At 36.8% G+C, this 18,592-nt stretch overlaps 1 protein-coding gene across 1 annotated transcript in view; it reads right to left on the reverse strand.

Moving 5' to 3' along the window:
- CNTNAP5 (contactin associated protein family member 5) overlaps nt 1-16,340 on the reverse strand; it is a 4,019,360-nt gene extending 4,003,020 nt beyond the window's left edge. The window contains exon 1 of the mRNA XM_044060643.1: nt 15,980-16,340. Within this exon, the coding sequence (XP_043916578.1) occupies nt 15,980-16,064 (85 nt within the window). The 5' untranslated portion in view covers nt 16,065-16,340. The remainder of the gene's footprint in view (nt 1-15,979) is intronic.
- Between the last annotated feature and the right edge of the window lie 2,252 nt (nt 16,341-18,592).

Here is an 18,592-nt window from a genome sequence, read left to right on the forward strand (position 1 = left end):
CTATTTACCAAATACTTTTAATAAAATTAGCCTAATTATTTTCTCAGTTCTGCTAGGTTATTACAAACAGCATACCAACTCAGGTTTAGGATATCAGAAGTAACCTTTAAAATGACATATCTTAAAACCCTTCTATTTTCATTAATCATAACTGGGTTTGCTTTACCATATCACTGAGTTAAAATTACCTCACAAATGTAAAATCTGTAGGCATAACAATTACCCTTTGAGTATAAATTATTTCTGAACCATTTTGTACAGTTATGCCCAGCAGAAGGGTATTAAAAACTGGCCTGTAATATTCACAGAGTATACCTCAAAGCTCCAGTTGATTTCCTTGTGGGTTTGCAGTTACATTAAGTTCATTTCATGGATCTTTAATGAAGCAAACACATTAATCCACTGAACCACAGAAGCAAATTAAGGCAGCACTTAGCTATATTATCATAAGAAAGACACTGAATATTTATTGCAACATTACTAGCTTTATGATTTCCAGTGAAAAGAATAAATCCTAGAATTTGCAATGTTTCACATGTATACTTTCATTTGCTTCAGGAGTGGCCAGTTGAAGTGTTCAGTTGTATTCCCTTAGCTGTCCTACAAATCCTTTTTTCTTTTGCTGATTTTTTTAACATCACAGTATCACTTAACACTTAGATTATGCAATGAAATCCCATCAAGGTATGTATAATTTAACATGATCCAGCATACCTTGAATGGATAATTTACTCACACTTGTGCTTATTAGCAGTGTGGCAATATGCATACCCACCTGAATAAACTCCACCGAGAACTAAACATGGAAAGGGGAATTGTACCAATGAACTGAGTAATCATTTTACAATGTGCTCTCACCACATGCCTTTCAACTTTTGCTCATTCTAACAATTGTTTTATCACAGAGACTACTAGAAGGATGCACAATCTTTTTTGTTTTACTTTTATTTTAGATTAGATCTAACAAATTAACAAATCAGTGCCTCAAGATTAGAGATAAGTGTTTGATAACAGTACAAAAACTTCACACATTAAAGGCCAAAGTGCATTCTAAAATGGAAGTTATATAGTCAATAATATTGTCAGCTAGTGATTTACAAATGCTCTAAATCCTAGTAAGTTACAGATATTTAGAATTAGACAGTATATTTATCTAGATTTTACTAATATTTAACACAAAGCAAGAAAACATAAAAACAAGTATGCATACAATAGACGTGATGGCAATCACTTTCCAGTTTTTATATTCAGTAAGATACACCAGTGTCACATGCATATTTTACCAGTCCAACTGGTGTTTCTAAAAGAAGCAGAATATTATAGCTGATTACAATATACAACAGCACAGTGTGGCAGGACTCAGCTGAGGCAAGTAATACTGCAAATGATATATATATATATATGTGTGTGTGTATATATATTAAACATTATGAGCCGTAAACAATGTTATACAGATTGCTGTGCAGAAATTGTTGTATTGTTCTTTAAAAATAGTGAGGTATGCATTAGTATGCCTTGGGAAGAGGGATTCCAGTTTAAATAGTTACTATAGTAATTGACTGGTTAACTTAATGTAAAAACAAGGGAAGCACCCTGAAAGTCAGAGACGTTGGTCTGTCACTGCAGGAAATAGTTTTGTGTGTAGACAAGCAGTTCTGAACAATATGCTCTGAAAGAAGAAATACAACTCGAAGGACCCTGAAACAGTCAGAAGACACAGTGAGGATTCCAGACAGAAGAAAGATACCTGAATTTATTTTTGTGACTAATCCTAAACTGGGATAAGAGACTACAGTGTTTGTATTATCTTATTACATGTTCTAAAGAAAAGTTTGCACCATGGATCAGTTATTTCTTTCTGTTCTTAATGAAAAATGTTATCTTATGGTCAAGTGTCCCTGCTGCTTTGTTTGATACCATGGGCGTGTGTGTGTGTGTGTGTGTGTGTGTGTGTGTGTGTGTGTGTGTGTGTGTGTGTGTAAATGCATGTGAATTAACAATGAACCCATATAAACAATGTGATACATTTTCACATCAGCAGTTGTCTGTCTACATCCTCAGTGTGTCAAAAAAGATATTACATTTCCTCTAACCTACCCCATTTACTTACTAGAAAGTAAAGTAACCTGGCACACACAAAATATAAACACTGGCATCCCGAAACAGCCTCGATTTCCTAAAGCAACTTCCAAAACATAAATATACACCTAGTTTAACAAAGAAAATACATATCTATCTATCTATCTATCTATATATATATATATATATATATATATCTGTTGAAATTTGCACCTTTTTTCCTGTTTACTACAATGTAAAACAAGCTACCTTTTATATAGTGCACACAGAAAAACAAGTACACATCTCCTAAAAACAATGTCCACCTAAATAAATCCAACTTGAGAAAAAAAAAAGTATTCCAATAGCAAAAATAACTATGCAAACAGAAAATGGCATTACAAGGCAAAACAAACCCAATTCAAACTAGCTAAGCCGATTAACAACAAGCTACCAGCCTATGTATTGTCTTGACATTCCAGCTGTTTCAAGCAGAGCTTCTGCAAATTCATTGCAAGACTTGAATTATATTTTGCCGTCACTGAATGAGGAACAAAGGTTTCTGCCAGTCATCAGTCACATTCTTACAATTATGAATAAGTAAATATGATGAGCCTGAAGGAGTTAGCTTTGAGATAACCCATCCAGTTGATGTTCTTTATACCTCCACACAACAAGAGCTATATCTAAGATGTATATCCCCGACAGACAGCACTGGCTGTAGCACTCACACGATGTCATACAGTATGCCAGTCATGGATCATCCTTTCCTACCTAGACTGCCCCAACATATGCAGAAAGGCAACATGTTTTTTATCAGCCTACAAATGATAATCAGCTGCCAGCAGGTCCTGTCCTTAATCCCCTGGTCTATCAGCCCAAACTTAACCTTCCCATTCTTCAGCATGACTTGTGTTACAATAACAATGGAGAAATCAAGGAAACTGCTGCCCTAACCTTGCAAGCTCCACCACGGCTGCCTTCTGGAGGAGCATGCATCCTTCTTGGAAGTGCAGCTTCCCAAACAAGCCATATTCGACTGCAGGATAGAATTCATCAGATGTGCTACTACAGTGAGCTTAGGCTGCCTCTCACCCCCCAGTATATGTGAGCTAACACTGGCTTCTCACTCCCATCCCCCGCCAGCCCTTTCTATGTGAGCTAACACTGGCTGCTCACTCCCATCCCCCGCCAGCCCTTCCTAATTGAGATAACACTGGCTGCTCACTCCCATCCCCCACCAGCCCTTCATATGTGAGCTAACACTGGTTTCTCACTCCCATCCCTCGCCAGCCCTTCCTAATTGAGATAACACTGGCTGCTCACTCCCATCCCCCACCAGCCCTTCATATGTGAGCTAACACTGGTTTCTCACTCCCATCCCTCGCCAGCCCTTCCTAATTGAGATAACACTGGCTGCTCACTCCCATCCTCCACCAGCCCTTCATATGTGAGTTAACACTGGTTTCTCACTCCCATCCCTCGCCAACCCTTCAGTACCTGATCTACAACTCAAACATAGGGTGCAGTCAGGATCTTTATCCCCCTGTGTCATGGAGGTGGCAGAAAGAAAATGCTTTGGGAGAATGACAGGACACACCTGCTTAAAGGTAGCTAATAATGGAACTGAGCGCATGCATAACTTGTTTGCTAACTGGACAGAAACGTTTTAATGATGCTAGTATACATTAAAATATGGCACCTGGAGTGAACTAATGTTACAATAAACCTGAGACAACAGATGCTGCTTTGCTATAGTTAGATATTTGCTGCATGTTACTGTTTTAGCCACAATTATTAGTATTAGTTCTGCTATTTGTACCGATATTGGTATTAATATTAGCACTACTGTTAGTATTATTGTTTTTGATCAATTCTACATTCAAATGGGAGAAAAAGGCTTTATTTCTTCACTACTCATATTCCACTTTAAGGACCTTTTTTTTTATATGTTGTCAGGATTCCTTGAAATTACTTCAAATTTTTACTATTTTGCCGAAGTCACATAAAGACAAAACCAATAAAATTGGGTAGGTCGCAAAGTTATACAATGATATTTTGTTTTCTTAGTGATGTATATGAATCGGGGCGGCCACAGTGGTGCAGCGGTTAGTGTTGTTGCCTCACAGCAAGAGGTTCTCCAGTTCTATCCTTGGCTGGGGTGCCTTCTGTGTGGAGTCTGCATGTCGCCCTTGTGGTCGTGTGAGTTTCCTCTGTGTGTTCTGATTTCCTCCCACATCCCAAAGACATGCTGTAGATGGATTGGACACTCTAAATTGACCCTAGGTGTGAGTGCATGCATGTGTGTGCCTTCTGTGGAAAGTTGGGTGCCAGGCTGGCAACTCAACACTGTAAACCTCCACTGCCAATCATGAGCGGACAGGTGATCCACTGTGGTGACCCCTAACTGGGAAAAGCTGAAAAAAGAAGAAGTCATGTATATGAATCAATTGACCATCAAGCAATTTATGACAATGGCTTGACAGAATGACATCAGTAAGATAAATAGCAGGGTGGACAGCCTTAATTTATTTATTTCTTCTTCAGAAAGCAAAAATCTTTACATTTGTAAACTATGCATTTGTCAGCTGAATATATATGCTATGAAAAGAATGAACCTCACCAGTAAAGCAGTAATGTAGCACAGTTATGAATAGAACATGCTCACATACAGCACAATGTAGCACTGCTATGAACAGAACCTCAATTACAGCCGTAAATGTAGCACAGTTATGAACAGAACATACTCACATACAGCCCAATGTAGCACAGTTATGAACACAACCTCACTCTAAGTAGTAATATAGAACAGCTGTGAATAGAACCTCACAGTAGTAATGTAGCACAATGATGGAACATACTTATAGCACAGCTATGAACAGAATATATTTACATATAACACAATGCAGCACAGCTACAGACAGAACCTCACTCAGAGTAGTAATGTAGAACAGGTATGAATAGAACCTCACAGCAGTAATGTAGCACAACGATGGAACATAGATATAGCACACTGTAGCACAGCTATGAATAGAATATACTCACATATAACACAATGTAGTACTGCTATGAATAGAACCTCACTTACAGCAGTAATTTAGCTAAGGTATGAACAGAATATGCTCACTTACAGCAGAATGCTAACAAATGGAAGAATGGCACTAACTGTTCTAAAACTTAATATCACAAATGATGCTTGGGGTGTTAATGTTGCAAAGTGAACACATACAAAGGCATCTTTATGAGTCCTGCAGGGACATAGTATACATTGGGTTGGGAGGGTGGCCTAATGGTTAAGGTGTTTGCCTCACAAACACAAGGTACACGGTTTGAATCTCACAGGGGATAACTGGCTAGGCTTAAAATGGCTCGCAAGAGCAGTTAGCCTAGTACTAGCCTATGAACCTATGGCACTCAGAGAGTTAAGTAAGTAAACAACAGCGCATAACAATATACTACTATGTGCCCAATGAACAGAGCCATGAACAAGGATAATCCTCAGTGCTGGGCACAGAATCTAGTAACTGTATAACAGCGCAAAAATCACTTGGCAGGAATAATCATTACTGACAACTGCACAACAAGGCAGCACTTAAACAATACCCAAAACACTTGTCTGGATCATTATTATTGTTAGATTTCAAACCAGTGCAGGACTGCACACCCAGTACTTCAAAAACATAGAAACCACTAGAGGTTTTTTATTATTATCTGGTTGCATGACAATTCAAGACTGTGTACCAATGCATAACTGCAATTTGTGGGTTTTTTCTCAGTGTTAGGATGTGCAGTAATTCAGGAGTGGGTAATCTGTACTTTAACAGCACAGGAGGAACATGGAAGGGCACATCATTAGGTAAGATTGCACAGCAGCGATGCATTCTGAAACCAATACTGTAAAAGCACACAGAGTGCTTGTTAGTATTGATCAATGTTGCTAAACTTGACAGCAGTCAGTAAAGCAGTGTACAGCTTAACAGTACACAAAGTGCTTGGAAGGGTTCACTTAATAATAGGCTGCACACCAATGAAGAAATAAATACCATAAAAATAAGGAGCATACAAAGTCTGGTTTCATCTTTAGTGTTGTGCTGCACAACAGTCAGTAAAAGACAGGGTGCTATACAGTTTAACAATACATAAGGCTGTTATCAGGTTCTTCATTAGAAATAGACTGCAAGCGGTGAAGGGCTGAACAACATGTAATTTAACAGCATACAAACCACATGGCAGGATTCTTCATCACTGTTAGATTGCACAACAGTAAAGCATTATATACTATTTACAGGTTTAATTATTAATGCTAGGTTGCACAGCAATGAAGCAATCCATATTAAGAAGTTTGAAAGCACACAAAGCACTTCATAGTGTTCATTATTAGTATTACACTGTACATCAGTCAAACAATGAGCTCTGTCAATACAAAATTCAGTCAATGATATCTTGATATAATCAGAAAAAAAAATCATAGCTGGGTCTATCATTATACCCAGATCCTTAAATGAATTCACAGCTTTAATCACTGTGTGTTGTATTAAATATTCACTCTTCATTCTATATCTCCCAAATTTCATATGTTTAGTTTTTGGTGCATTTATCAGCATATTATTTTTTGGTGCCCAAACTGTCAGTTCATTCATGCTCTTTTGCAGATGTGTCTTATCTGTAACAGATGTAATCAGTTTACCTATTTTCAAGTCATCTGCATGCAGACTATAGGATATGTGGGATAACAAAGAGAAGGAAGATACAACATAAACATGTACAGGTCTAGGACAGAGCTCTGTTGGGTACCCTCACTACAACCTAGAATTGTACCTGTCCGATTGCGCTTTGATATTTATTTCCAATTTGTAAGCCATGCAAGTTTCAGCTTTATCAAGATTACATTAATACCTAGCTGTTTAAATTTGTTGATCAGTTTCTGTACATGACCCCAGAAGTTAAGTCTGTATAAACTGAATCATGGTACATTTTAATTTACTGCTATTGTTATATTATTAAAGAACATCATGTTATACAATTGTAGACCTATTTTCAAAACTGCATGCTGATGTATGGTTTCCAGTCCCAACCTTTCTGGTTCTGACAATAATTTATCCAAAATAACCTTTTCCAGTATTTTTCCACAATAAAAAAGTAAACATATTAGTCTGTATGATACAGTGCTTGTCCAATTCCCCTTATCCTTAAATATGGGTTTAACAAGGGACTGCCTACAATACTGAAGAGGCTTCCCATACTTAAATGACCAGCCAAATAACCAAAATATATGGTATAAGTTCATGCTGAAGTGAGCTCTGGTCCTTATTACTAAGTCTGTCTCCTCCCTGTGCTTTGTGTAGTTCTTTTTTAATATAATCTAATTTAAGTTCAGTATCTGAAGTTACCTGGATGTTATTACCAAACTTTATCACCTCTTTCTGGAGCAAAACTGTTGATCTTGCGAATATCATATATTGAAGGGTAGATTATTTTCAATATAGCCAAAGCTATATCTTTATCTATCTATCAGTCTAGGCACGCGCATGCTCACACACACATACACACACACAAAGACTATATACATATATATATATATATATATATATATATATATATATATATATATATATATATATATATATAACATATACATATACACATATAGAGAAAGAGAGAGAACAGAATATAAGTGATTTAAGTAGGTTGATTAAGCACATACCATTGTAGTGAGCACGTAATTAATCATCCTTGGGCAGTCACACACTCAGACTAATAACACTCCCAAGATTTCACAAAACAATTCTTTTTGCAGGGGACACATCCCAGTGCATTCCCTGATGAGGGGCAAATTGCCAACATGCCTGCTATTTGTATACAAACATATATATATATATATATACATACACAACTCCTCTGAAATCACATAAACTTGAAGAAGATGGAGAAAGTGAAAAATAAAATTAAAATCCACCTTCTTCCTATTCTGCAATTCCCACGAACCACAAACTGTTTAATGTATTGCACAACAATTCTCAATGCAGTGAAACATGGGTTACATAAAACCTGTGGCTTTCCCACTTTTGGTATTCTGCGACTGGCTGTTACAGGAGGAAATGCAGTACAGGTTTTTCAAGTTGACATTACAGTCTATTAAACAATGCATATCTCAGAAAAGCAATCACATGTGTGATATACTGATGGAACTAACACTTCATTTTAGCTGAAAATACAAAATGCAAACACACAGACAAGTGTACTTCCTTTGGACAAAATGAATAATCATAAAGACCAGATATTTAGTGGAACTGCAATGCATATAGACTGGCTCCTGAAGACCAAAAACTTTGGACAGAGGTTTTATTTGAGAGGAAGGTGCTATGGGAGGGGTGATTGTCCCAGCTAAAGTACCTTAAAAGCAGGAGGATATGCTGACTGTTCAGGCAGTAGATAATTATTTTACTCCTATTGAGGACTGTAAGGGAAACATGAGTACTGGTAATTGGGTTATGTGTCTTCATATCTTCTCCCTCTTCAAGCTTTAACTACTATCTAATTAATGGCTGATGCTTCACACTACTTACCTCAATTTTATTTATTCCCAACATCTGTACTGCAACCTTCTTTATCAATGTCTTATATATCATATCTAATATGTACTTGCCACATATGTTCCATATGAGCTCTTTGCATACCAAATGTTTTATACCTGGAATTTATTATTGCATATAATGTCACCACAGAAAAAGATTCCTGTTTTATATGTCTATAGAGTCCCTACACAATAACTACCTGTTTGTATCTAGATGTTTTTAGAACTATGTAATGTACCCTTGTAAAAATGTGGTTTGTCACTAGTATCTTTAATATATATGCAGGAGTTTTTCTAGCCAGGCATCCTCTGAAAATTGGTTTTGCCCAGTCAGACTTTCCCAGTAAACAAAGACAGATAGATAAATAGATATATAGATAGACAAATAAATGTCATATTTATTGGTCGCTATCGCATGTTATACGTGGTAAATGACCTTGTAATCACTAACAGAAGTCCATATTCCAAGGTAGGAATTAATAATTATTTGCAATAGTAGACAGCTGATGCCTTAAATTTAGAAGGTACAAAATAGAGATGTGCTGAAAAGAGGAGTTGTTGGCGCAGGCAGAATCCTTAGAGCTGTTGGCACAGGCCAAATCATTAGAGTTCTTGGTATAGGCAGAATCCTTAGAGCTGTTGGCACAGACAGAATTGTTAGAGTTGTTGGCACAGGCAGAATCAGTAGAGCTGTTGGCACAGGCAGAATCGTTAGAGCTGTTGGCACAGGCAGAATCCTTAGAGCTGTTGGCACAGGCCAAATCATTAGAGTTCTTGGCATAGGCAGAATCATTAGAGCTGTTGGCACAGGCCAAATCATTAGAGTTCTTGGCATAGGCAGAATCCTTAGGGCTGTTGGCACAGGCAGAATTGTTAGAGTTGTTGGCACAGGCAGAATCCTTAGAGCTGTTGGCACAGGCCAAATCATTAGAGTTCTTGGCATAGGCAGAATCCTTCAAGCTGTTGGCACAGGCAGAATTGTTAGAGTTGTTGGCACAGGCAGAATCAGTAGAGCTGTTGGCACAGGCAGAATCGTTAGAGCTGTTGGCACAGGCCAAATCATTAGAGTTCTTGGCACAGGCAGAATCCTTAGAGCTGTTGGCACAGGCCAAATCATTAGAGTTCTTGGCATGGGCAGAATCCTTAGAGCTGTTGGCACAGGCCAAATCATTAGAGTTCTTGGCATAGGCAGAATCCTTAGAGCTGTTAGCACAGGCAGAATTGTTTGAGTTGTTGGCACAGGCAGAATCCTTAGAGCTGTTGGCACAGACAGAATCCATAGAGTTGTTGGCACAGGCAGAATTGTTAGAGTTGTTGGCACAGGCAGAATCAGTAGAGCTCTTGGCACAGGCAGAATTGTTAGAGTTGTTGGCACAGACAGAACCCATATAGTTGTTGACACAGGCAGAATCCTTAGAGATGTTGGCACAGGCAGAATTTGTAGAGTTGTTTGCACAGGCAGAATCCTTAGAACTGTTGGCTTAAGCAGAATCCATAGAGTTGTTGGCACAGGCAGAATCCTTAGAGTTGTTGGCACAGGCAAAATCCATAGAATTTGAACCAATGTATTGAAGTAAGATCTCCACATTAAGTCCTTGATCACATATAGGATCCTGGCAGAAGCATTTTCTGTTTCCAGAAATCATGCCTTCACTTTTTAAGGATTTAGAGAGATTCAAGTAGCTAAAGTATGAATGAATTGATTTGGGGTAGGCTGTCAGAGTGGGACTAATACTAGTGGGCAATAAAATGGTAAATCATATAGCTATTGTTGGGAGTCCCATAGTATATTCAAGGACTGCATGTGTAATTGAGATAATTTCAGTGAGATTATATAGAAATATATCCTAAGACTGAAACCTGATACATCTTGAAGCATTTCTTTTTCTCCAGGGTATGGTGATTTCAAAGTTAGTATATATAACTGGTAAAAGTATGGTGTGCCAAAATGTTTTTAATGTGTAACAGTGATTTTTGTGCTTTACTATTATTTACAGGGATTAACCCACGGTGGTGGTGCTGCGGTAGCATTGTCGCCTCACAGTCAGACGCTTTCCGGTTCGATTCTCAGCTAGAGCGTCTTCTATGTGAATGGGCGTACCTTCGTTGAAGGTTCTGCGTCAGGGCTGGTAACTCGGCACGTAAAAATCAACTACCAGTCATTAGCGGACCGGAGCTCCGCTATGGCGACCCCTAACCGGGAAAAGCCAAAAGACACAACAACTATTATGTACAGGGATTGTACTCATTTTTCACATTTTCAAGATTTACATTATTGAGTCTAAAATGTTTAATAGGTTGCCACCATATTGAATGCGTAGAACAGAACTGTACATATGAGAAGGTATCGCTGAAAATAAAAATAAGCACTGGACCCAGGATTTTCAGGCACCTAGGCGGATACGCTCTTAAATGTTTGTTCACTTGAATAGCTGTATATCCAGTTACATGAGGTGAGTGAAAGAATGCACAAAATATACTCTTGTAGAATTTATTTTGCTGCATAGAGTCAAATACTAGTTTGATATGTCTTATCAAACTAATATACTCATAGCTAACATAAAACCAAACTGTTGCAAAGAACACAATCAAATGCATAAACTCACACATGCGCACACATGTATCTGCATGTGCAGCAATACATAGAAGGACACATCTGCATGTGCGTGCATATATACACTAAAAGAAATATTAACACAATCTGATGACATTACCAAATTTGTTTGAAGACTTCTTGCAGATAATTGAGATAGGGCATGATGGTTTTCATAAACATTTAATTAGAAGATAGAGAAATGAGATAAAGAGTACAACACTGACCTGCACTATTAAAATGAATTATATGAGACTGTAATGTATTTTAAAATAACTGCACTTTATTTACATATTCAGTCATTTATTGCAGGTAAGTTGAAAAGTACTATTTTTAAAACATTTGCTTAAATGTGCCAGACTGGGGACGTGCTTCAGAAGAAAGTAATACTTCCAGTCAAGGGATACATTTCATGATATATCATGGAGGCATTTATGTACTTTTGGAAATCCATCTTTTCCTGCCAACACATTAAGGAACTGTTGATTAGCAGTTTCCTGTAGTCCAGTGGTACAAGGTTTGATTCTCTCAGCTTCCACTGCCTAACTTTGTGACTCTGAGCAAGTCACTTAACCAGACCCTTTTCTTGGGCTGTGACTGAAAATGATCCATGGAGATCAGTGTCCACCTCCAGAAAACAAATATATAAACAATTAATATTTCTATAGTCCTTTCCACAGCCTTCCTTCCCCACTGCATTGGTCATGTTTATTTTCATTTTAACTCAATTTTTACTATATTTCTTCACTTTTTTTCTCTCCATTCGTTGTGCCATTATATTTTCACTAATTTCTGATTTTCTTTTGTCTTTCTATAGGATTGCTTCTCAGGCAGGTCCTCATAACACATGTGCTTGCTTACTTGAGTTAAAAAAGTCATAATAGTCTGTTCTTCCAGCAAACCAAAATAAATTCACCATCACAGCTATTAAGTGAAGTAATTCAGAAGAAACATATTCTCATTTTAGTTGTGATTACTAATGTGATGTTTTAAAATACTAATTAGCTATCTTGGGTTGGTATAACTCCTTTGATACTCCCATTGTGAAAACTGATGAAAAATATGCAAAATATCAAGTTACATAAAATATTCTTTATATTTATTATAACTGTCAGAGCTTTAATAATTAGTGTGGATTACACATGCACACAAACACACACACACACACACACACACACACACACACACACACACACCGATTCTTGGCCTTGATAAAACGTTACGACATGAAGATTTAGTTGCCTGTTGTAATACATACTGAAGTCCCAGTTATGATGCTGATGGTCACTCTGAGATTATAAAATACAAGTATCATTCAAATGAAAGTGGAGAACACAAGTGAGGAATCATTATGTGTGTTTAATGTAGCCACTAAATGATGAAGTAATTCAAAAGGCCTGCAGTTGTCATAATACAACCACCTCAACATTGTTCTAATCTTTTTTTCTACAATTTTTCTGTTCCTTATATTTCTAATAACATAGTGTTTCATTAATAAAATTATTATTTCTTACTATTATTATTAAACCACATTTAGAATCAGTCAGTCTTTACTGGTGAATGTATGGTATAAACACACACACACACACACACACACACACACACACACACACACACACACACACACACACACATACACACACAAATATTAAAAATAAGGGAGCAGCAATTACATTAATACACATATCATCATCAAAACGTACTGTATGTGCAGGATATTAACAGTTAAAAATGTCATAAGTAGACTGAGCATTGTAATAATACATATTAACAGTACCAGACATATTTTTATTGTTCAGATATGTTGTGTAAACCAGGATGTGCACTATGTAAGTTGTCATTTTTAAAGTGCATTAGCTATTGAGTTCTCTTCCTGTTTTTTAGCTTAACTTCCTTAACCAAAGTCACTGTATTATGATTCCTCAGCATGTGCATGCAATGTTTCTCCTCTTTTGGGAGATATTGCCCTTATCTGCCTTGGTATATGGAGTTAGTATATATAAGTACGGACAGGGGGAGGGTTGCCTCCACATCAGGGTTGCAGGAACAGTTGTCTCTGAAAACCATTCTGTTTATTTTGTGGACAGGATTGTTTATATTTTCTTAATATAGATGTTTGAGAATTACTATCTTGGCATGTACTAATGTCAGTGTTATGGGGATGAGGTAGTTTAGATAGTTTTAATGACAATATCCTGCACTTATGTTTACTTGTTATTGCTGCTTGATCATTTTTAGTATACCCATACATGTAAAGTGATGACATGATCTTGGCCTGCTTCATTTCACATTTAGAAATATTCTGCATATTAATATGTAGCAATAATGGGGACCTACTGACAGCAGATAAGTGGCCAGTAGCAGCCTAGGGGACTACAGTGTTGGCTCCAAATCTGTATCAAATCAAAATATAATATAACAAAAAAAAAAAAAAAACAACTTGGAAAATATTTTGTCTAACATGGCTACATCAATAAATGGTGCAAGTGTATTATATGTTCATACATGCAGACTAATTTCAGGTATGATCTCTCTGTACCAGGCTGAAACATTTTTTTCTATGCAAGGCATATGGTTGCAGCAACAAATACACAACCAGCCAATGTCTGAGTACAAACTACAGTTTGTTTCAGTTAGTTTGCTTAAGTCACCCAATGTTCTCAGAAATAATTTAGAAAATAAAACTGCTAAAAATAACTCTCAGGAAGGTCCTGACTTTCTCGGGTCTCTCTAATTTTGCCTCAAAACTTTGGTCTGTCCCTCATAAAATTTGTTGTTTTCTGAAAACAAAGTGATGATTAAAGTAATTAAACAATGACACATCGTATTGTTACAGACATGTATTCTTTAGAAAATGCATATTATGTACAAAACCTCTTACTCTGCTACCATTATAAGTTAATAAGTAAACATTTAGAAAAAAATCCAGACTAAGAACCTTGTCCTTGACTGATTTGATTTTTTCCATCATTCTAGCAAAGCCAGGCTGACTGAAAGCTATAACTATATAAAGAAATTAGTATGTTTATTTATTTGCTTGAAACACAGGACTACAGAAAGTGTCTCCTACAAATGTAAAACATTTATTAGCTACAATACCAAATGCACAAACAGCTAGATAGATATATTTATGTCCATATGTACAGTGTACCTTATGCATGATGTTCAAGACACCTGTTACTGACCTACACACTGCAAAATAAAACGGTAACTAAAGAATGAAAATCACTAACTTATCCCGACAGAAAGAAGTCACACTACTTTCCAATGACTGCTCATCAGTACTTTCTATTATGGCATACTGCATTGCTTTCCTTTTCAATATACTTATATCTTAACAGTGAGAAACCTTATTTGCCCCCTGATTGGGGAAGTAGATAAATCCCTGCTGTCTCTTCCTACTGCATTTCTTAAAGTCTGTAAGACCAAGGTGATGTAAGAGTAATACAGTAAAAGCAGGTTATACTTAAGCCACATGTTTAAAGGTTTCAGGCATGAATATAAAATATGCAAATCATTGGTTATTAACCTAGAACAGACAAACACCTGATTTTTATCCCCGTTTTGGAAAACACACATGGCCATCATAAAGTCAGCAGTTGGGAACTAAATTAGAAATATCAGGGGAAAAACATTTTTAAAATACTTTCTGCTTCCTAATGTACTGCTTTCCCAATTTTAAATATGTGTACTTAGAGGAGAAAACATACATATCATATCAGTTTGTTGTTTCAACCTATTTATTTTGGCAGATCCTAAATACCTACAAGAAGTACAGTAAAAATAAAATAGAAATTAAAAAAAATTAAAAAAAGAAACAAATAAAATAATTTGTTTACTAGTGTGACAATGCTGACCTCTAGTGTTTTACAAATATTTGTAATTCAGTTAACCTTTTTAGTTGTTTTTGTTTACTTCAATCCAACAGCGGGACTAGAAATCTATATAGATTTCATTTTATGAAAATTTTCAGACCGTGCAAAAATGTATGGTTTGTTGGTACTGAACTAAAAAATATTTTTCTCTCCTTACTATATGCAGTATCCATTATGCACACACTTGTCCATATCTTGCTGATAATGAAAATAGGCCACTTTACTTGGAATCCTCAAAAAAAGATGGTTTGGAAAACATTAAGACATATTATCCTATTACGGCCTGTATTATGTTGATACACAATCTGACCTATCCAGTCCATGCTATTTATCTTGGTATTTTTATGCAAATCCTGATTTTACTTAGGCATGCAATTATGCTGTACATAGCTAGATTCAGATGCTAGTACAACAAGTTACTTAGCACTCCATAATGTATGCATAACTTCACCAGAACAAAACTTACTCTAGTTCTTGTCCCCCTTGAAAAGTAACATACTCAGAGTGAAACTAAAAGTCCTGATTATTGTGGTTGTTTTTAAAATATTTTGTTGAAAGTTTATATACAGGCATAAAGGTATTTGCATCTGATTAATGTAGTTGTAGTGGGGTCTAGAAGAAGAAATAGCGAATGTGTACAATGAACAGTATCATTCTGGTATTGAATATGTATGCGTACTCATTTACTCCTACAACATCTAATGTAACTTTACAAGTATGCACAGCTAATAGTTTAAAGGTGCAGACATTACTGTTTTTGGATAAAGTTGCAGTTCATGTCTTAAAATTAGAATTAAAGCCAATTCATCAACTGCTTTCTGTCACTTGTAAAATCAGACAAACACACTGGCACCTGACCTATGTTATGATAAAACTTACAGTTTATTGCAGCAGATCCAAGCTTCCAAATGATGACGGGCAATAATACCAAAACCTTATAGAAACGACAGAGAAAGGAATCCATTTTCCTCTGAAAATTAACTAGACCAGAATACCGAAATGTAGCGCCTAATCCTTGGCATCAGAATGAAATCACAGTGTGATGTGTTCTTTTGGGGTTAAAATGCTCATTTACTGCCTCCCGTTTTAGATATTGACAACAAGACCCCTCTTAATTGTCACGATCATCATTCTTAAAGAATCATTGTTGGAAAAACTGCTCAGATTAGAACTGTCTTGCATTAGAAATCCAAATCCCGCTAGGGCAAGAAAAGACTTCACTTCAGCACTGAGGCTGTGGACAGCTCCTTTTACACGCCGCACAGAGCCTTGCTCCGCCCACTTTACTGTTGGAGACACGCCCATTCAAGGTACAATATATGAAATGGTCACAGACTAAAGGGGCTGTTGTGGTGTCTTTTCCAAGCAACATGTTCGTGCGCTTTGTGCCCCTACTCAAATGATGACAGGTGCACTGCATAATGGTGCCTTCTTTCCTCCCAAATTAAACCTATTCAATAGGAGCAAGTTGAAAGCCCATCTATAATTACGTTATATACATTAATGCCACGTTTAAACTTACTTGGCTTTAATGATAGCAGATGGATTTCAGTTCTGAACCGATGGACCAATTGTGAGGACCAGACGTGACGGGTGTGTAGCTACCGTCCGTTTAGCAGATTGAGTTTTTTAACTGCAAACAAGCGTATGGAATTAGTTGTACTGCAGAAGCAGCTTCCATTTCAGCGGGATAAAGGCTGAAACTCACTTGGAATGTTTGCTTGTTGAGTCTTTATTAGGCGATATGCTATTATCTATCTATTTCTATATTTTTGTGTTTGCTTATATAAGTTTGCCGAGTTATGTCAGGCTCAGAGAACTGAGTACATGAATTGCAAACGTATGATGAAGTTTTGGGTCATGAAATATACTGTGGTCATAGCTCTCAACCAGTCAGGGGCAAATCTCACCAGAATCAGGGGCAGTTTTAAAAAAATATTAGTATTATTAACCTGAGACATTAACAGCATAAGTGAAAGTGAACTAACATACATTTTCTGAAAAAAACAAGGTCTATAACTCTTAATAAAGGGGAAGCTTTTCTCCAAAAGTCATCAGTTTTAGGAGGGATTAAAAGGGACAGATCTAAAAATTTTGTCAAAATCAGGGACAGTTGAGTGGTATGTGTGGAATTACCCCGTATTTACCACAAACCGCTTTAGGCACCTACCTAGGGCTCGTCGAGAGCTGAACACGCGACATGTGCCTATTGTTGGCCGGTATCTCACATGTGAGTGTTTGTGACTGACTGTGCATCAGTATCGTACATGTCATGGTAACCTAAGTTCCATAATTGTGTAAATAACTGACTTAAAAAAAACGGAGATTCCTATCCCCGTATGTTTGTTCCACTACTCCACTAATCTCTTCTTTGCTACATTTAGTTGGCCTGCCACTCTACGTGGACATGTATTGGATCACAAATGCTTTCCCGGTAGTATCATATATCCGATACTTAAAGCATGATTTAAAAGGCACGAAACGGAATACAGAACAGTATTTGCATTCTGTTTCTGTCTTTATCAACAATTTGCAGAATCCTAAGGTAGTTTTAGTGTTTTTTTCCAGAATAAGGAAAACTAGAACTCCGAAAATACTGCAACCACTTAGGTAATGTTTATGGTCTGTGTCCTTACGTGCATTAATAACGGCAGGTTAAGCGCATTCATTGCTCTTTTATACCAGAAAGGTAAAGAGAAAATCAGCAACAGGCGAAGATACAGTTAAACAAATATGTACTCACACCTCTCAACTGTCCTGAATTTTGCTGAACTTGGGAATTTTGCCCCAGAATTTTGTTCTGCCCCTCGTGAAATTTAAAGCTTTCTAGCAAATCAGTGAACACTGAAGTCACTAATCACATATATTTGAGTTTTAGACTTTATACCTTTCAGAAAATGCATCCGATTGAAAAAGAAAATGATTCTAGCAACTTTCTAAATTTATAAGAGCAATATTTAAAATCTGTCCCAGATTTTGATCCTTTGTTCCCCAATTATTTTTGGCTCTCTCTGTCCAAAATTAGGGGGGTGAGTTTAGCAAGGAGGGTTGTGTTGGTTAAGATTTGCACCTTATAAACCCAAGGTACAACGTTTTATTCTGACCCGAGGGTATTGATTAAGCTTAAAAGAGCCCTTTATACTTGCTACAGACAAATTTACTTGCATGAATATATTGCTTTACCATATTTTACTAATTAAATGGACCTAAGGTCACATGGTTTATGTTTTGTGTTTGCAAAGTTAATAAGGTTAAACCTTGTTCCATTTTTCACAGTGCCTTCTTATTTATATGTTTCTTTTATTAATCTAGTTTGAAAACTGAAGGTTTTTGTTCTTCCATTAACAGTGACCATGATTAAGAAATCATTACCCAGAGGTTCTGTGGTACCAAGCAACCTTTTTCACACTTTTTTTTAGCTGATAACACATGACAGCTGCTGCCATTTGTTAAAAGATGCAGCCTACTCCTACTCCCAAGGCCAGCCTTTGG

This window comes from Protopterus annectens, chromosome 2.part0, assembly GCF_019279795.1.
Source record: "Protopterus annectens isolate FY-2018-M chromosome 2.part0, PAN1.0, whole genome shotgun sequence".
NCBI lineage: Eukaryota > Metazoa > Chordata > Ceratodontiformes > Protopteridae > Protopterus > Protopterus annectens.